This window comes from Xyrauchen texanus, chromosome 31 (assembly GCF_025860055.1).
Source record: "Xyrauchen texanus isolate HMW12.3.18 chromosome 31, RBS_HiC_50CHRs, whole genome shotgun sequence".
In the NCBI taxonomy this organism is placed as follows: domain Eukaryota; kingdom Metazoa; phylum Chordata; class Actinopteri; order Cypriniformes; family Catostomidae; genus Xyrauchen; species Xyrauchen texanus.
In genome coordinates, this window is record NC_068306.1 from 13,390,586 (window position 1) to 13,412,105 (window position 21,520).

The 21,520-nt window shown below is 40.7% G+C and overlaps 1 protein-coding gene across 1 annotated transcript; it reads left to right on the top strand.

The window, feature by feature from the left end:
* Positions 1–7,841: 7,841 nt before the first annotated feature.
* LOC127625152 (pyroglutamylated RF-amide peptide receptor-like) lies at positions 7,842–20,899 on the top strand. Its single transcript, XM_052100247.1, has 6 exons — positions 7,842–7,909; positions 11,281–11,686; positions 15,490–15,648; positions 16,092–16,153; positions 17,365–17,597; positions 20,388–20,899. Exons 2-6 carry the CDS (start codon positions 11,356–11,358, stop codon positions 20,659–20,661), a joined length of 1,059 nt encoding a protein of 352 aa, XP_051956207.1. The 5' UTR covers positions 7,842–7,909; positions 11,281–11,355; the 3' UTR covers positions 20,662–20,899.
* The last annotated feature ends 621 nt before the right edge of the window (positions 20,900–21,520 follow it).

Genomic DNA, 21,520 nt, shown 5'->3' on the forward strand with positions numbered 1-21,520 from the left:
ACACTTACAAAACAACAGATGGGAATTACAAGAGAGACAGAGCTCTCTGAAACAGACTGTACAACAAAATTGGAGAGGCAGATTCCAGAAAATAGAGAAAGTAAGAAGAAAACAACTTTAGGGAGAAATCAAGATGGCCAAATATTTCAGACCAGTAGAAGTATTATTAAATTAATGAGATAAATGTCAAAAATGGAACTTATCCGTGACAAAGAAAAGGGATGAACTGATATAAAGAAAAGACAGAGAGAAGATGCAGAAGAGACAGAAAAGCTAAGTTTTGCTACAAGCAACATGGCAATTTAATGACAAAAGGACACTTTATGATATAAAGGCAGGGTACCATGATCAGTCTTTGGTGGCACCAAAATTCCATCCGACCAGGGGATGGAGTGCTCGAATGTTAGAACCACCACTGGAAGAAGGTACATGAGACAGGAATGACAACATTGCTTCCTATATCCGAATGTACAACAGAACTTGATTTATCAACATCATTAGATACAACATCTGGTAAAGGAACAGCTGCAACATTCTGTGGCAGCGGGGGCGTGGTCAAGCGCCCGTCCGGGAGAGAAAAGCGGTAAGGGCGCTTACACCTGAGCTAAATTAAGCCTAACACCTGTGTCTAATTGCAGTAGTGTGAGGAGAGCGGATAAAAAGCAGCAGCCACAGAGCATCGAGAGAGAGCCCGACACCAAGGCCAAGAATGAATTGTGATGTAATTTGTTGAAACTGTCAAGATATACATTAAAAGAAAGCTTACCCTTGAAGCTGACGCTGTTTCCGACCCTTCCTTAGTGGAAAACGTTACAATGGTGCCGAAACCCGGGAAAAGAAGGAACGTTTTTTTTCCAAGCTATGGAAAAGAGTTGCCCCATAGAGTCCTCCCAGCTGGCGGAAGTCCTCCAGTCCCTCGCTACACTCCATCAGAGCCACCAACAATCCCTGCTTGAGCTCCGGCAAGACCAGGATCGTTGGTTCTTCGAGATCATGCGGGCTCAAGCAGAGGACCGGCTCGCCATCCGGAGCCTCCTCAGCCAGGAGGCCGCTCCAGCTGCAGCCGCGACCCCGGACACCTGCGCCACACTGCCCCCACCCGCGTTACAGAAGATGGGGCCGGCAGATGATCCAGAGGCGTTCCTTGATTTATTTGAACGTACAGCGGAAATTTGGGGTTGGCCACAAGACCAGTGGGCAGCCCGCCTAGTCCCTCTCTTGTCCGGGGAAGCACAACTCGCGGCGCAACAACTGCCGGCAACAAACCTCCTGGCCTATACAGACTTGAGGAAAGCCATCCTGCAATGGGTTGGTCAGAGTCCGGAAGAAAATCGCCAGCTCTTCCGGGCTATGAAACTGGATAAGTCCGACCGCCCGTTTGCGTTCGCTCAGCGGCTCCGTGATGCCTGTCGGAGGTGGCTGCTTGCGAGGGACCGCGACGTCGAGGGACTTGTCGATCAGGTGGTACTGGAGCAGTTTGTTCAGCGCTTGCCCAGGAGAACGACGGAGTGGGTCCAGTGCCACCGCCCGGCATCGCTGGAGGAAGCCGTTCGTCTTGCGGAGGACCACATGGTGCCGATTCCGAGAGCGGATGAGCTCTCTCTCTCTCTCCCCTTCCCCTGTGTCTTCCCCTGTTTTTTCCCTCTGCCCTGTGCCCTCTTGCTCTGCTCTCTCCCAGGGCCCGTTCCTGCCCCGCGCAGGTGTGGAGGATACCCGAGACCAACTTCCCGGCCGTGGGAGAACCCGCCCACCCATTCCCCGTCCTTCAGCCGCTCTCCTCCTCAGGTGGGGGCGCCCGCCAGCACAGGGGCGGCCGTGGCGCCTGGGCCGGCCTGCTGGATGTGCGGAGACCCGGACCACTTCTGGGATCAGTGTCCGCTGACGGAGGTGGGGACGGTGGTGTGGGTCTCCGATGTCCCGCAGGCTGCCCCCGATCGGGCTGGAGCGTACCGGATTCCGGTAAGGATCCAGGGTGTTACATACCAAGCATTGTTGGATACAGGCTGTAACCAGACCACCATCCACCAACGCTTGGTTCAACCCGGGGCTTTGGGCTCAGCTAAATGGGTGAGGGTGTGGTGTGTGCATGGGGATGTTCACAAGTATCCCATGGTGACTTTGGCGATCAAATTCCAGGGAGGAAAACATAGTGTGGAGGCAGCGGTTAGTTCCCGCCTCACCCATCCGCTAATATTGAGTACTGATTGGCCGAATTTTAGAAATGTATTAGAGGGAATTTGTTAGCGAGGTTGTCGCCCCTCCTCTCAGGGAATTCCCGGAGGGGGACTTCCCCTTGGAGCAGTCGCGGGATGAAACCCTTAAGCACGCTTTTGACCAAGTGAGAGTAATCGATGGTCAACAACTCCGGCCGGGCGTCGCCATTTCATATCCATATTTTACGGTTATTAAAGATCGGTTATACAGAGTGACACAGGACGCTCAAACAAAGGAGGAGGTGACACAATTGTTGATTCGACGGAGCCGCCGGGAAATGATTTTCCCGGCGGCTCACTATAATCCTATGGCCGGTCACCTAGGGGAAAGGAAGACACTTCTCCGTCTAATAGCCCGTTTCTATTGGCCGGGCATTGGCGGCGACATCCGCAGGTGGTGTGCCACCCCCCCGGCCACCCCAAAAGCGCCTTTGCGCCCCCTTCCATTGATTGAGGTCCCCTTCGAGAGAATTGGAATGGACCTCGTTGGGCCATTAGAACGGACGGCACGCGGACATTGCTTTGTGTTAGTCCTGGTGGATTATCCAGGATATCCGGAAGCAGTGCCTCTGAGCAACATCTCAGCACGTAGTGTTGCCGGGGCACTCTTCAAGATAATCTCCCGGGTGGGGGTTCCGAAAGAAATCCTCACCGACCAAGGCACAACTTTTATGTCACGAACACTTCGTGAACTTTACAAACTATTGGGAATTAAGTCGATTCACACTAGCGTGTACCATCCTCAGACAGATGGACTGGTGGAACGATTTAATAAAACGCTCAAAAATATGATTCGTAAATTCATGCACGAAGACGCTAGGAATTGGGATAAGTTACTGGACCCCCTGTTATTCGCAGTATGATAGGTTCCGCAAGCCTCCACAGGGTTTTCCCCATTTGAGCTGCTGTACGGGCGACGCCCACACGGGGTCCTCGACGTCATCCGTGAAGCTTGGGAGGAGGGACCTTCTAATAGTAAAAATGAAATTCAATACGTTCTTGACCTTCGAGCAAAACTCCACACACTGGGGCAATTAACACAGGAGAATTTGCTCCAGGCTCAAGAACGCCAACGCCGGCTGTATGAAAGGGGTGCTCAGCTATGGGAATTTGCACCGGGAGATAAGGTGCTTGTATTACTCCCAACATCGAGCTCGAAATTGCTCGCCAAGTGGCATGGACCCTTTGAGGTCACACTGTACACTGTATTAATTTAAAGGATTTAACGAGTTATATTGTTTTATTATTTTTAAATTTTGTATTTTCCTTGTAATGTTTTAAAGCTGTTTTTCTTTTTAAGGTAGACAATATTAAGATCTGTCCAGGGACAACGGATGAAAAATAGCCTTTTGGCTAATTCTGGTGCATTTGCAGTAATGCTAATTAATGTACACTGTCCCTGTCAAATAAATTAATAAATAAAAATAAAATAAAATAAATACACGACGATTCGGGGATCTCGATTATGAGGTTAAACGTACCGATAGAGGGGGCACGCGTCAAATATATCACCTCAACCTCCTGAAATTGTGGAGAGAAGAGGCGGCCTCTGTGACGTTGGCAACGGTAGTTCCGGAGAGGGCAGGGCTCAGACCGGAGGTAAACAAATCCTGCAATCCTAACACCCCGGTTCCTTGTGGAGACCACCTCTCACCGCGCCAACTCGCAGAGGTTTCCGAACTACAAAAGGAATTTGCAGACGTGTTTTCTCCTCTACCGGGCCGCACAAACATCATACAACACCACATCGAGACCAAGCCGGGCATGGTGGTACGTTGCCGCCCCTATCGCTTGCCCGAACATAAAAAGAAAATAGTTCGGGAAGAATTGGACGTGATGCTTGAGATGGGAGTAATAGAAGAATCCCACAGCGATTGGTCCAGGCCGGTCGTCCTTGTTCCCAAGAGCGACGGGTCTGTACGTTTCTTTGTGGATTATAGAAAAGTCAACGCGGTGTCTAAATTTGACGCGTACCCAATGCCCCATGTTGATGAACTGCTCGATCGGTTAGGTACTGCTTGGTTTTATTCGACCTTGGATCTAACGAAGGGTTATTGGCAGATCCCCTTGACACCAATATCCCGTGAAAAAACGACCTTCACCACGCTGTTTGGATTACACCAATTCGTGACGCTTCCTTTCGGTTTGTTCGGGGCACCAGCCACGTTTCAGTGTCTCATGGATAGGATCCTCAGACCGCACACTGCTTACTCCGCTGCCTATCTAGATGGTATCATCATTTATAGCAATGATTGGCAGCGGCACATGCAACATCTGAGGGCCGTCCTGAGGTCGCTGCGGCGTGCGGGGCTCACGGCAAACCCGAAAAAGTGCGCGGTTGGGCGTGTGGAGGTACGGTATCTGAGGTTCCACTTGGGTCATGGCCAAGTGCGTCCCCAAATTGACAAGAACGCGCCGATTGTGACTTGCCCTAGACCCAAGACCAAAAAGGGGGTGAGACAGTTCCTGGGGCTGGCTGGCTATTACAGAAGGTGTGTGCCTAATTATTCGGATGTCACCAGCCCGCTGACTGACCTCACTAAAAAGGGGGCTCCAGATCCGGTCCAATGGTTGGAGCAGTGCCAACAGGCGTTTACACAGATTAAAGCTGCACTTTGTGGGGGGCCGCTTTTGCATGCACCTGACTTCTCTCTCCCTTTTGTTTTGCAGATGGACGCTTCAGACACAGGGCTGGGGGCCGTACTCTCGCAGGTGGTGGAGAGGGAGGAGCGCCCGGTGCTGTACATTAGCCGGAAGCTCTCCTTGAGGGAGACCAAGTACAGCACCGTAGAGAAGGAGTGTTTGGCCATCAAGTGGGCGGTCCTCACGCTCTGATACTACCTGCTGGGGCGGGCCTTCACCCTCTGCTCGGATCATGCCCCACTGCAGTGGCTCCACCGCATGAAAGATACTAACGCCCGGATCACCCGTTGGTATCTGGCCCTCCAGCCTTTTAAGTTCAAGGTGGTCCACAGACCGGGGGTGCAGATGGCTGCCGCTGACTTCCTCTCCAGAAATGGGGGGAGTGGTAGGCAGGCCGGATGACGCCCCGGCCTGAGTCGGGCGGTGGGGGTATGTGGCAGCAGGGGCGTGGTCAAGCGCCCGTCCGGGAGAGAAAAGCGGTAAGGGCGCTTACACCTGAGCTAAATTAAGCCTAACACCTGTGTCTAATTGCAGTAGCGTGAGGAGAGCGGATAAAAAGCAGCAGCCACAGAGCATCGAGAGAGAGCCCGACACCAAGGCCAAGAATGAATTGTGATGTCATTTGTTGAAACTGTCAAGATATACATTAAAAGAAAGCTTACCCTTGAAGCTGACGCTGTTTCCGACCCTTCCTTAGTGGAAAACATTACACATACAAAGAAAGCAAGTCAGAACATGAAGATTTAAGGCCAGAATACATTCAACCAAATGGCACAAATGAACCACCATCAGCATCCAGAGTATATGAACATATGGTTACGCTGAAGGAACCCGAATCTGAATTTACAATGGGAATCGAGTTTTCAGTACCAGAGGATATAACACCTGAAGAGAGAACAACTACCACATATAAAGAAAGCAAATCAGAACTTGATGATTTAAGGATAGAATATCTTGCAACAGAAGGTACTGTAAAGATGAACCAGTGACACAAACAACTTACAGAGAATATGAACATACTTTTACAATGACACAGTCTGATGTAGGCATGACAACGGAGCATTCTGCAACTGAATGTACAACAGAATTTGAGTTTCAACACCAGAAGTTAGAACATCTGGGGAAAGTACAGCTATCACATACAAAAAAAGCAAGTCAGAACATCATGATTTAATTTAAGAACATCTAGATCCAAAAAGCACAAATGAAGCAGTGACACCATCAGCATCCAGAGAATATGAACACACTGTCAAGAAGACACAACATGATAAAGGAATGAAAACAGAGATTCCTGAACCAAAATTTACAACAGAAATATGGGGCTTTTCCACTGCATGGTACAACTCGACTCTGCTTGCTTTTGGGAGGTTTTCCACTGTGGATAGTACCTTTTAACTGGTACTTTTTTTTAGTATCACCTCGGTCGAGGATCCAAGCGAGCCGAGCCGATACTAAAAGTGACGTCAAAACCCTTCAGATCACTGATTTGTCAGAGAGAATCGTAACTATCAGCGGCACTGGATTTGCGACAGGGACATCAACCCAGTAGTTTTAAAGTTAGATACAGCGATAACAGTATCATTTGTTTACGGAACTTTCGAATTGTTAAAAGAAATGGCTGTGTGCAAAACCACGCTGTGGTCAATAAACAAGGTGCAGACGTTCCTCTCGTTAGCGATGAAGTGGGATCGTGGTGCTTCTGCCCAACCTGGAGGTTGAGGAGCCCAGTGTGGAAGCTGGAGGAGCTGGGTTCTGATCCTCTGGGGTGGGTGGAGCATTACATCCTCATGTATGTAAATGTGCATATGTGTATAGTGTGTATGTTTATGTGCGTGTGTGTATATATATATAGTGTCTGTGTTTGTGTATAATTAAAAATAAATTAATAAAAAATAGACGCATCACCCATGTGGCGGTAATACTCCTAAGGAGTGAGCGGCCATTAACAACAAGAAGAAGAAGAATTCGGCCCCGCCCATTACCCACGGACATGCTCAAGAATTCGGATCATCGATCAGATGCAACTTCCCTGCAAAGCATTTGCCTTCATCAGAATAGCGCTTCCGACCAAACAATCTCGTTATTCAACAAAAGTTGGCAAAGCAGCTCAGTTTTTTTTTATTTGCAGTATTGACGATTACCTCTTTAAGTGTTAATATGTTTTACTCTGTCATTCTTTCAATGCTCGAGAATAATTTATCATTAGGTTTCATGTTTTCATTCATTGACACAATTTTTAAATTGGAGACGGCCTGAACCAGAAAACAGTTATTGTGCAATCAGATGAGAAGGGTATAGTTGCATTGCTCCAAAAGAGGGGCTGACGCTCCCTTCGAAGATACTGGGAGCCCCTTACCAAGCACTTTCCCTAACCTTAACCGTGAGTGGATGTGACGCCCCCTTTTGGAGTTGGGGCAAACACCTTTTGGAGTAAACCCGCCCTCTTTTGAAGATTACGCCCCCATTTGGAGGTCTCCGGCTTGCAGATATACCGACTTGAGGCAGATTGCATTCAAACGTTAACGTTCAGATTCAGAATAATCATGGCGCCGCTCATTGGTTGGTCAGGAAAACTGGATGGAAGTTTGCGTTCAGTATGAATGGCCCCTTAGTCTGTCTTATTGTGTACAACTGTGGTCAAATAACACCCTCATTGAGCAAAAATATAACAGACGCGCGCGCGCGCGAGTTTATTACCAGGTGAAGCATCACAGTCATTACTACTGTCACTGTTGGCGCTTAAGACACCTGATTAGTTTTGGGAACCTCATGCCCTCTAAGACGTGACATTTACATGAAATTAGATGTCTAATATCGCGGTCAGCCCACGCCTTTGTCAGACACCGTCTGCCGGCTGAGAATGTCATTCAGGAGGCATGGAAACAAAAAACAGGAGTTTCCTCCAGGTAAGACTCGAGCGCTATTGGTTCACTTTTGAAGAGCTGCTGCCATTTTTCAAAGGGTCTCAGACTCGTTCAGTGGGGCAAAGGAAGAAGTTTACAAGCGCGTCGGAGAAACTTTCAAGAAAGAACAGGTCAACTGATAAGATCACAGTAAGTACGCTTACTTGTATGTTTGTTAGGGCACGAAAATGCTTTATTTCAAAAGGGTCAACGCAGAGATATGTCATTATTTAGTGTTGTATGGTATGTTGAAGAATAACGGTGGATTGTTAGTTTATTTTAGTATCTGTTGTACATTTGAACGGTTATTTCGAGTAGGCTAGTCTATTTAGATTTGAGGATGAAATGGTATTTAACAAAGTGTATTACTGTCAAATCTGCTTTACCTTACCTGCCGTTCGTAACATTTGATACATTTAGGACAGCCTACAAACCTCTCCGTTATCCACTACATTGCTGGAGGGAGGAAAGCTGCGTTATTATGTATGTAACATTTAATTTAGTAACATTTAATTTCACGTTGAATTAAAACAGAAACGAAGATGTCAATAAACGAGATGTGCTTTCGAGTTCCATGTAAAATATTCTACAAACTCTTAAATGCGTTACACTGTTTTATGATGTAAAGAAAATATATGAACGTGTGTGAATTACAGTGCGTCTTTTAAAGTCAATGCATTAATTACTAAAACAGTAATCACTGTATTTATTTGCTTATATGACACGTTTGCATGAAATAGACACAGTAAATGATGGTAACGCTTTTATTGGGATGTAAATCCAATTTTCCTTTCCTTTGTAACCATCTTACGATTCTTCTTAGATTTGCGGTCCGTTTCCCAGAAGCATCGTAACTTAAGATAAGTTAATGAGTGCTCGTGAGTTATCGTACAGCGCTAAGAACATAGCAACACATAGACTTATGCAGACACCTGCAGGACAAATTCGAAATTACACCTAAAACAATTTAAATACCGATAGCTACACTTTATGCTCAATTAATATCGGTATACATAGGCATACTTTTTATTTTATTATTATTTAACTGACGAGGCTAATAATAATAAAATGTCCAGTATAATAATAAAATGGCTAGTCAGTATTTGATGAACAGATAAATGAACAAGTAAACAAATAAAGCTATTTGTGGACTAGTTGGTAACAACAAAGTGTTGGCATGATTGTTTAGAGAACTGTAAAAATTGTAACCAGTGAGCGAAGAAAAAAACTTGATGCCGTGTATGAAAATCATCCGTACAGTGGCTCCACATCCTCGTCTCCTCTTCCTCTCTGACACCTAAGGGCACTCTCACCCATGCCACGTGTTGTGTAGTACCGCACTTGTTGTGTAGCATTGCTGATACTGTTATCACTTTTGGGAGTAAAGAGCAGATCTCCCTTTTGGTGAATGTCCCTAAAGTGCAGCTTCCACACGTCTCCTTATTTTGCTCCCCGCAATAACACGGTGAACCTTGTTATATTCAATTAATGCTTGACTTTAGCAGGACCACATACAGCAACACACTCTCACAGTGAAATCGCCAGAATTCGACTTTTCTAAATTTGGCTAATTCGTATGATATCGTGCGACTGCACTCGTTTGAATTCCTATGGCTTTCACTACAGCCAATGGTGTGCTGGATATTGTTTCCATCTAATACGCAACAATTTCTTGCTTCTGTCACACACAACAGATTCCTATCATGTTTACACACTCTACTGATTGGTTAAGTTTAGATAAGAGGTTTAGGTAAGGGCAAAATATTAATAAACATGTCCTTAACACCTCATGCACGGAACTTGTGCTTAATTCCACATTACACATCTGGGAATTTGCACGTGATGAAGTCCTAGAGTTTCTGGAAACAAAATCGTGCAAGATCATATGAAATAGCCAACTCATAAACTATGTATGAATTTTCATGAGATCGGGTTGCAGGGCCTCCACTGTCTTCACTGATCCTGGAAATTGCATATTGACCGACAGATCAAATTTTGAAAACGATATATTAAAATACACATCTCACGAATGAAGCGGTGATTGTGTAAAATAAATATATCGTTCTGCACAAAATGATTGCCAAACAAAATGCAATTATGTGGTGAATTAAGTTGTACATGTTAGAAAATATTTGTAAATATTTCCAGCGAGCTAAATTACAAACGTTTTTAAAGTTACGCACAAAAATAATGAAGTTGCAATGACGAGCAGCACTATATGGTCACATTTCAGAACTGTCACACGGACAGCGACTTTCTTAAGTAGCACTTAAAGCGAGTCCCCGCACATTCATGTTAATTGCAGTTTTGGGAAATGCGTGTAAAAAACGTTTGTAAAATCGCTTGTAGAAAACGTTCTTAACCGCTAAGATCAATCATTATTGGGAAAAGAGGCCCAACATATGAAAGACCTTTAAGAAAAAATGCAGGGTATTGTATTAGGTTTTAAGATAATATTACATAAAAATTGCATTCTAAAATTATAATTGAAAATATAAAATATTCATAGCATCTTAACGGAGCCCTTTTTTTCTCTATATTATAGCATATTGCATGATTGTCAGACTAAGACTTCACTCAAACCAATTATGGAGAATGAAAAACAATTATAGAGTCCTGAAGTATGAAGATGACAAAGGAGCATGCCAGCTGCATTAGCTGGTACAACTTCTGAAGGACGTTCTCCTGCTATGCTGAGCGTGAACAGTCAGACACCATCTTTACACAGTGTAACAGTATAAGGATGGGCAAGGAGGAGGCGGGAACCGGCTAGACAGTCAACATAAAGGTTTAATGATGAAAATGAACTTAAACAACATAAAACATAAACAAACAGACACGCATGCAGCGTGGCCGCGTGCATCTCTCTCTCTTGAACTGGCTCCTCCGGCTCCCCTTTATCTCGCTCTCCCACTGATCAGCTGATTCAGCACATGGTCAGGCCACGCCCTCCTCCTCGTCACACACTGGTATCACAAAACGTTGATTGAAGACATTTTTATCAAGCTGAGTAGCAGCCAGTCAATAAAGAAGTGGGCTTGTAAAATCAATGCTTTCTGAGCATTTCCATAAGAGTTGAGAGCATGAAAGCAGCATTTCTTATCAAACCCTGAACAACAAGGAAGAGCCAAGACAAATGCATGTAAGCCATAATTTTAAAGGGGAAAATATCAATAACGCAATTTGTACTAGTCTTAAATGTAGACTTAAAAGGCTCTGTGAGATGATCTGAGGGATCAATTTAATTAGTGGGATGAGGGGTATCTCCATCAAAGTCATGAAATTGTATTTTATAACCTTCGAGTAAGCCAGCAAGAGCATACACTGCCATTGGAGAGAGCATCCATTTAAGATAGTTAGCTGTTAAATATAAACTTTACTGCTTTTGTTGGAATTCAATTGGAAATTATTCTGAAGTAATGTCAGAATAATTTCCAATTGAATTCTGACATACTTAAGTAATGTGAAAGTGGACACTTCTGTATAGTGGCTAAGTTGTTAAACCACCAAAGTTTCAACAGGTGTATCTGGAGTGGACGTTGACCACCATTGCAATCCTCAAGTAGCCAATATCTTGATCTTTGAAAACCATCAAAATGAACCTCACCTCCCAACTCCTGGACCTCATGCTGGAGGCTTCTAACCTCTCTCGCTGGCAGTTCATCCAGGAATATTCCATCCCTCCTTTGGTGGTAGTACCCAGACTCCCTAGCTCCCTGCTTCCAGTGTTTGGCCTGGTCTATGTGCTCATCTTTGGGCTTGCAGTGGTTGGCAATGGGGCGGTGCTGGTTCTCTTATGTCGAAGAAAGGCTCTGCAGTCTCCCAGCACTTTCTTCATTTGCTCTCTGGCACTCAGTGACCTCCTGATCTCCATTGCGTGTGTTCCTGCAACACTGCTGCAACACTTCTTCACTAACTGGTTGGCAGGTAGGCATTATTTTATACAGCATATGCATAAACAGGCTTCATTTTTTTCACAAGTTTAGAGAACTTTAGCCACATTCATCTGCTCTGACACCTTAATAAAAACTATGCTGGACATTTAACATACAGGATATTATCTACAAGCATTCATAGTTTCTGTAATGTTGATAATTCTTAACTGTCTATATACATATGTCTCATTCTTTGTGTCACTTTTTACATTTATTATATGCTTTCTTGAATTTACTATTCAATGTTCAAAATGACAGAGCATTACCAAAACTATACAGCTCAAAAAAAATAATAAAAAATAATAAAAAGAAGAGGAAAGATTTTGCTACACATGGGCACATAATGAAAGAAGGATTGGGAAGAAACACATGTTTTGTGAATACACTTTTTGAAAGGCTTATTACTGAAATTGGATATCTGAAAAGGCTATACATGACAATGCAATACAATCCTACTGTGTTACTGAAGTAAAGTCTTGTTGTCTTTAGTAGCACCATCTGAGCACAAAAATCTAGAATTTAGTTGTTGTTCTTTTTAACCTAAAAAATAAATAATATGTAGTTCACACAAAAATGAAAATACTCTCATAATTTACTCACCCTTATGCCATCCCAGATGTGTATGACTTACTTTCACCTGCTGAACTCAAATTAAGTTTTTTATAAGAATTTCTCTTTTGGTCCATACAATGCAAGTGAATGGGTGCCAACATTTTGAAGCTCAAAAAAATCACAAAGTTGGCATAAATGTAATCCATAAGACTCCAGTGGTTAAATCAATGAATTCAAAATTGAAAGCTGTGGGTGAGAAACAGATCACCTTCACATTCTTCTTCTTGTGTTTTTGGTGATTCACATTCTTCGTGCATATCGCCCCCTACTGGGCAGGGTGAAGAATTTCTAGCAAACAATGACTTAAATATTGCTCTGTTTCTCACCCACACCTATCATGTCACTTCTGAAGATATCGATTAAAACACAAGTTTTATGATGCCTTTATTTTTGGCACCCATTCACTTGCATTGTATAGACCTATAGAGCTGAAATATTCTTTAAAAAATCTTTATTTGTGTTCTGCAGAAGAAAGAAAGTCACACATATGAGATGGCATGAGGGTAAGTAAATGATGCGAGAATTTTGGGGTAAACTGTCCCTTTAAGGCTCTGCCACTTTAATGAAAAATGATTTCAACTCTTCCATCCTTTTCTTAAAAAAAAAAAAGCAAATGTAAGTGTGACACTTACAATGAAAGTGAATGTGGCCAATTTTTGGAGGGTTTAGACACAGAAATATGAAGCTTATAATTCTATAGAAGTATTTGCATTAATTCTTCTGTTTAAACGTATGTTTTATTTTAGCTGTAAAGTTGTTTAAATTGTCGTTTTTACAGTAGTTTCAGGGTTTGTTGACATTACATTTTCATGGCAACGAAGTTGTAAAATTGGCTATAACTTTACATAGAAAAGGTTAGTAAGTGATTTTATCACACTAAAATCATGTTTACACACATTGTTTATATCTTGTGGCTATATGTTTGAAACAGTGAGATTTTAACATTCAAAAATTGGCCCCAATCACTTCCATTGTAAGTGCATCACTGGAATGAAGATATTTGTTTTCTTTAAAGAAAAGAAGGGAAGAGACAACATTTATTTTTTTTGGTAATCAGTATTATGCCATAAATGCTGTCGATTGAGCTTAACTTGTATGGAACCCGGAATATTCCTTTAAGATATAGACTATCTTGATCCCTAAGGGGACAAATTGAGTCGCCATGCTCAGACATATTTTAGGCCTACCATTGCAGCCATAAAAAACTTTAATTCAATATTACAATTTATATAGTGAAACATATGCAACATTCCTTTCTGCTTTCAGTACTTTGTGTTGTTCTTTATGCTGAGATAAATAATCTCTGATAAATAATAAATAATAATTAAATCACAAAGGAAATATATATCTTCAACTTTCCTATTTACTTCAGAACAAAAATATAATAATAATAATAATAATACAAAATGCATAAATTACATAAATTGGCAAAAATAAATAATTAAATTATGATCAACAAAGGAGATTAGGGTGAGAGTGTGCAATGAGCGATTAATTCTCTCTCTGCCTCCTCCTCTCCTTCCTCACTACAATGGATGATTCAAATAGTCCTAGTCTGTTTACAATGACAAATGGCATGTTGCATAAAGGCAGTAAGGCTACACATGGACAACATATCCACTTCAATTAGAGTAGCTTTTTTGTGACCTTCAATATCATCAAGTAGCTTTTGATGAAATGGAAGGTCACAATTGATTTAAACAGTTCTCGTACCTGGTGGAACCTATGGTTTAATTGTAAATGAACACTTTACATGACTATTACTTTTTCTTGGAATCTTATTAGTTGCAGCAGGTTACTAGAATACAGGTTTAAATAACAATATATGTGAAATAAATAAATGTTAAAATGCCATTGCCTGTGTTGCTGTAGAGATAATGTTTAGGTGTTTCTTTAAAATTAATCATAATTGTTTTCCGCAATAACATTTGAATGGTAAAGTTTGATCATAAAATTATTGGTTTAACAATGTGTCTGATGTTCTGTGAAAAGTTTTTGAGGTATACTTTACATGTTCCCAGTTGAATGTATATAATAAAAAGCAATCACTTTTGGTTAACAAATAACCGCACTAAGCAAGACTGATTTGCTGAAAGTACTGATGCTTTTGGCCAAGAAAAACATCTTGCAAATATTGTTGGGGGTATGCAAATGTATGAGGCAGAATCTATAACATCAGCTGCATGTCTGGCAGTGGCCACCATTTCATTACTAGACAAATCAGGTATAGTTTGCAATAACGTTTATTAGAAACAATTTACCCCATGCACACGCTATTAGCATAAGTCATGTTGTGTTTTAGATTCAGTTACAATAGTCAATTCCCTTTCATATAATGACCAGTCCTTTTGAAAGAAAGTCATGTCCAATGTGAAATGGGTAGAATGATGCTATAATGAAAGTGGAAATATTTATATGATCAGTGAGGTGGAAAACAGGAATTACTGGACTTTAGAATGACTCAGGACTGCTGTGAGAACATTGCTTCTCATGACAAAATGCATGGCAACACATGTCAAGATTTATCTTTCACAAAGTAATTATTATTAGGAATGGGAAACATTGTGATATCAAAGAAGGTTCTTCTCCACCTCTATGTGTTAATCTCTGATTGTTGATTGTCTTGTACATTTATATTGTTATACAATTGCTACTTATTTTCAGATTTTCTTGTATTAGTTAAAAATGGCTCTAAAAGTCACCTCCATATTACTTCATATAGTTCTTAACGACACTAATTTTGCTCCTGTGACATCATCCCCGTTCACTTAGTCCATCTGGAAATTGGTCAAGCGGTTAATAATTCCATTTATTGGCTTGCTCATTCACTCTCACACAAAATTAATTCATTTGTTCTCTTACTGATTCATTTTCTGACTCATTGATGCGCACACTGGTCACGTACACACTGCAAAGTTTTGAGAGTGACAACTGAGTTTACGTTCAAAAGTAATTCCCTAAGTTCTTGTTCTTTCTGTGTGTGGAATACTGGAATACTATTGGATACAGAATGAGGTTGTCACTATCATTACCAAACATACCAAACAAAATTAAGCTCTCATTTAAGTGTCTCATTAAGACACTCTTTCAATCACTGTTACTCTCAATCATTCACTGACACATTTAAAATCACCAAGTTATTTCACTTACTCAGTGTTGTTTTTTTTGTATTTGTTTTTGTAGGGGATTTTCTGTGCAAGTTAATACCTTTCCTTCAAGTGACAGCCATAGCAACCAGCATGCTCACCATGACATGTATTGCTGTCGAGCGTTTCCAGGGAATCCTTTATCCTTTGCATGTCCGCAACAGCTACTTCCTTTGCCATGCCTTCAAGACGCTCGGTGAGTGATGAAATAAAGAGGGAGAGTCTTTAAATGAAAGCTTACCACAAATATTACTAACCACAGCAGCTACACATTTTTACATTTGACATCATCACTCATTAAGCTGAAATCAACTTTTTGCTACAATTAACAAAACGCCATTCACTCAAATTGCTATGTTCATGACATAATTTGCAAAATGCAAAATAAAAGTATTTTCACTAGTGTCTCAGACTTTTGAATCCCACTCAAATATAGTCTAGAATACAACTAAGCTGCAACTAAACATTTTCAATAAAAGATCAGTGACTAGTAGGTTTATGAAGCATTTTTCAATCTTGAGAAGACAAGTCTAAGGCTATGTAAAGAATGGCAAATGTTTGTTTTGCCTAGAAATTAGAATTGGAACTCTTTGAAAGAAAAATCATTGTGTCTGAGTTACACCTTTCCTGGCTTTACAGTGGCTGTGTGGCTGGTTGCCCTGGCAATCGCAGCTCCCATGTGGTTTGTCCAGAAAGTGGAGGTAAATGTGTATCCTTAAATTCATGTTCTCTCTGCGATTGGCAGTAACAATCCCTATCATCACCATTATTCTGACCACTATTTGAACATTACTTGCGCTTGCTCCTGTTGGATATATTTTAACACACACAACTCAATTCATTAATAATTAAAGATAAGGAGACAGTGAACTGGGTCATAAACATTAATAGTCAGACTATATCAACTTCAAATTGTAGTATCAGCTGTAGGGTATAAATAAGAATGGAAACGGATGCCCTGGTTTTCATTAACCTTTTGAAATGGTTATTAATTATTGAACAGAAAGAGGACATGGAATAAGAAGAAAGGAAATGCCGATGGTTTAAAAATGAGCAGAACAAATCTTAACTCTTTGACTCAGTAATGCTCATGCACAGTAGTTACCACCAGCAATATTAGACACATTAAGTCTATTACAAATAAAAATTAGATGCTGGTGGTGCTAAAAGGAGCCATTCAGGACTTCAAATACAATGTCCATTATGTTTTCAATGTAATAACGGAAGCTTGATTGCCTTTCATTATTAAATTTGTGAAGTAAAGATTTAAGCAAAAGAATTTTTGCAAAGATTTCATTCATTCTTCATATTATTTAGTAAGTGCCTCTACGCTGCACTACATCTATAGCAGTAGCTTTCAACTGGTGGGTCGTAGGTCTGTTCTGATTGGGTCACAGACAGGGGGAAATCAGTGCTTTATTCAAATCATAAAATGCAACTAAACATATAATTATACATATAGGATGAGCAAAATAAAAGGCTTATTAATTCTATATTTTTAAATAATAATATTATTTCAAAAGGGAGGAGAAAACGCTCACCATTTCTTTTGTTATTTACGTCAAATGTCACAAGCATCTAATCAAACTCTATTTTATTTTTTGTGCAAATGTATTTGTCACTTAGCTCAAGAAAATTAAGTAGATGCCAACATGGGCAGGTTGCGTGACATCCCCTCATCGAACTATGACAATACGACCCTGTCTACAATAAACATTGTGTTTGGTTGCCACATGACTTCCAATGTAAAATGTAGGTCCTAAAGCAAAACCAGTTAAGAACCACTGCTCTATAGAACATGTTTTTTCACATTATTAATCCTAGCAGAAATGACAAAAAAGAAGCTATCTTTGAGCATGAAGATTGAGTCAAGGAATAAACGTCCTCTTTCCCTTACCATTTAACTATCTAGGTCAAATATGACTTCCTGTTCGATGTTTACCACACCTGTTGCTTAGAAGTATGGCCAAGCCATCAGCAGAGGAGAGCCTACACTACCTGTCTGTCGGTTCTGGTTTTCATGGCCCCCTTGGTGATCATGGCCATCCTGTACTGGAAGATAACCAGAGAGCTTTGGGGCAAACACAAAGTGCATGACGTCATGTTCAAAACACTCCCAGGATCTGAAATCAACAAGATTACCAGGTAAATTGCGTGCTAGTCTTAGTTTCACTTTTAGACCACCCATAGTCAGTTCACCGATCGTCTGATATATACTGAACAAAAAATGGCGGCACTTTTCAATAGACACACTTTCCAAAATAGGTCTTCTTAGTGTGAGAGAAAATCGCACCACAGATTCATTGCCTTATAAATGGTATATCAGAATCTCTACCGGTTAACATATTTCTACTGTTGCGCAGTACAATATACTGTTATACTGCCCAGCCCTCACTGAAAATAATCAAAGATACTCAAAGCGCCATTTTGGGTTCACCAGTTACCACACCGGTGGAACACCTGGAGATCCTCCAGACACACTTTTAATTCTCTGCTAAATTTACTCATAGTTAACTGTCAATGCTTGCTTTAGTGATCCAATCATAAGGCAAAGGCCTTGAGGCTTTTGAAATACATTTTTATGTTTTTTGAGTCCACAGAGGATATTTAAGGCTCTTTTAAAAAGTGACAGGAGGATCTCCAGAGGGTTCTGGGGTGTGGCTGCTGAGGAACCCCAAATGGTGTGTGTACATTGCAAATACAGCTTTACAAAGTCTGCAAAGTGGATTTGCCAAATTTGCTATATTGCCAATAAACCACTGAAAGATATTTCAAATCTGTTGGTCTATTAGTCTGGTATCATCAGTTTCAGATTTACCCACCCCTAAATGGCACTTAAAGGAATATTCCTGGTTCAATACAAGTTAAGATCAATCGACAACATTTGTGGCATAATGTTGAATTCTACAAAAATGTATTTCGACTTGTCTCTCCTCTTCTTAAGAAAATAAAATGAAAATGTGGGTTACAGTGAGGCACTTGCAATGGAAGTGAATGGGGCCAATTTATTGAGGGTTTCAAATGTGGAAATGTGAAGCAAAAACTTTAATAAAAGCACTTACATTTATTCTTCTGTCAAAACCTGTGTTTTTTGAGTTGTAAAGTTGTTTAAATCATTGTTGTTTTGCGGGATTACGTGCTTTATGACATTGTCATGGTAACAAAGTTGTAAAATTGGGTATATCTTTACAAAGAAAAGATTAGCAAGCGATTTTATCGCACTAAATATCTTGTGGCTCAACTTTTGAAACCGTGGGATTTTAAGGTTTACGGATTTGCTCCATTCACCTCCATTCTAAGTACCCTTACTCTAACCCAGATTTGTGCTATTTTTAAAGAAAAGGAGGGACAGTTTTAAATGAATTTTTGTGGTTATCAACATAATGCCAAAGATGCTGTCGACTGAACTGAACTTATATTGAACCTGGACTATTCTTTTAAAGGGTTAGTTCACCCAAAAATGAAAATTCTCTCACATTTACTCACGCTAATGATATCCCAGGTGTGCATGATTCTCTTTCTTCAGCAGAACACATTTAAAGAAAAATAGAACAATATATCAGCTCAGTTGGTCCTTAAAATGCAAGTGAATGGTGATCAGACTTTTGAAGCTCAAAAAATGACAGACAGTCAGCATAAACGTCATCCATACGACTCCAGCAGTTAAATTAATGTCTTGTAAAATGACACAATACCTTTTGGTGTGATAAACAAAATGAATATTTAAGTAATTTAACTCATAAATCATCGCTTCCGGTCAGCAGCGGTATGTGTATGTGATGTAAATGACGCACATGCAACACACCCGGAAGAGCAGCAGCTTACAAGTGAGTAGAAGGAACGCTGTACAGAAGCTTGTTTTTGGTTTAGATCTGTATTTGTATCTGTTTGTTTACTCACAATGGTGCATTTGTGTTCTTATCCTGGATGTCTCAACTGAGAGAAGAACGTAAGATTACGTCCATAACATGGCAACACGAATACGTCATACGAGGACCATGTGAACTCAGTGCTCTCGTGAAGCTTACCGTAACAGATAGTTTATAGTTAAAAAGTACTTAAATATATACCTTTTACGTACCAATCGTGATAGTGCCGCTTTAGAAGACATTAATTTAACGTATCTATGAGTCGTATCTATGACGTTTATTCTGACTGTCTGTGATTTTTAGAGCTTCAAAAGTTTGATCACCATCCACTTGAATTTTAAGAACCTACTGAGCTGAGATATTTTTATATTTTTCTTCAAATGTGTTTTGATGAAGAAAGAAAGTCATACACCTGGGATATAATTTTTGGGTGAACTATCGCTTTAATGACAAACTAAATGTGGTTGGTCAATTTGCACCTCACTAAAAAACATTCTCTGTAATAATTGGATGAGACTAGTTTTTGAAATTGATTTCGAACCGGATGCTATGTTCTCTGGACTAATTTTTTCAAGACAAAATTTTGTACAATGTACCAGTGCAACATTTCCATTTATAAAAATAAATAAATAATCCACTCAAGAGAGTATAGTACATGATGTCCAGGAAAACTATCAATGCTTGCCAAATAAATTCACCGTAGAAGATAACATACAACATTAATGGTGTCATTGTTTGTTATAGCTAGACAAAAAAGACTGAAGTGTGTCACATGAATACCTACGTGATCAGATCTTGAGAACATGGCTTTGCCAGTAAACAAGAGATCACACTTTTGTTCTTCCATTTTATTCAGGGAGTCATGCTCTGCTTTTGAGATGTCCATTTAGCAGCCACTTTCATTGGCAGCGCTACATTATGGCTTGATGGTTGTTTACAGATGAGGTGATCTTGGTAATGTAGGCTGCTATAAACAAAATATTGTTTGACTGACATCGCCTGTGTTGTGCAACTGTACTTGCTCTGCTGTTATTAGCATGCCTGTAACAGTGGCTCTCATTCTCAGGAGAAAAAAACATGCCGTAAGAATGATGGCCACCGTGGTGCTGCTCTTTGCTGCCTGCTGGGCACCTTTCCATCTGGTCTCCCTCCTTGTCGACTATGGTAACACAAAACATCTTGTGCAATTCTCTCTCCTTTACTATTGTCAGTCTTTCCTTTATTCACAGCTAGAGTCCACAAAACAGCATTTTAAACACTTGTCTGTCTTCCAGGACCTCCTTTTTATCAGCCAGTTATTATCCTTTCTTTGGGAGTACCGGAACACATTGTTACTATAGATCCTGTACACATCGTTCTTGTAAACCCTTGTCATGGAGTCATTTGTTGTGTCTATCCAATCTCAGGTGACCGTTGTAAGTGGCAGTACTATGCAGAACCACTATGTGACACAAATCCCACTCACATTCCCCCCCATTTTATTTCCTCTGTTCCATTTCTCAAATTAACTGTAAGCCTTTATTTCCACTCTCTCCTTTCTAGCCATTAACTGATCACTGAAAAAAAAAAAAAAAAAAACTAGAGCACATCTGTTATTGTTCTAAATAGAGGTTTGAGTCATCTTTACACTGACAGTCTGATAGTGAAACACACACACACACACACACTCGTTGGTGCAGCTATCCTTATGAGGACTCTCCGTAAACATAATGATTTTTATACTGTACGAACTATAGATTCGATCCCCTAAACCTAACCCTCACAAAAAAGTTCTGCATTTTTACATTTTCAATAAAATATATTTTAAGCGATTTGAATTGTGGAGACACTAGAAATGTCCTCATAAACCACATTTATAGCATAATACCCTTGTAATTACCAGTTTGTAACCAAAAAAAAGTCCTCGTAAAGCATTTAAACCTGCCAACACACACACACACACACACACACACACAAACACAAATTAATTAACAAGGTTTATGAGCATAATTTATTCCAGGATCTCTTTTTGAGTGACTTCTTAAAATAAATAATTAATCCTCAAGTCTTATTTATTTAGGTTGAAATTTCGAGGATAAAATAAAATGGTAATAATAATAATAATAACATAATACAAATCTCAAATTTTCAATGTAGCCTCTGACTTTTAGACCCTACTGCATTTGTACACTGATAAGCATTAAACAGCTAAATATCACT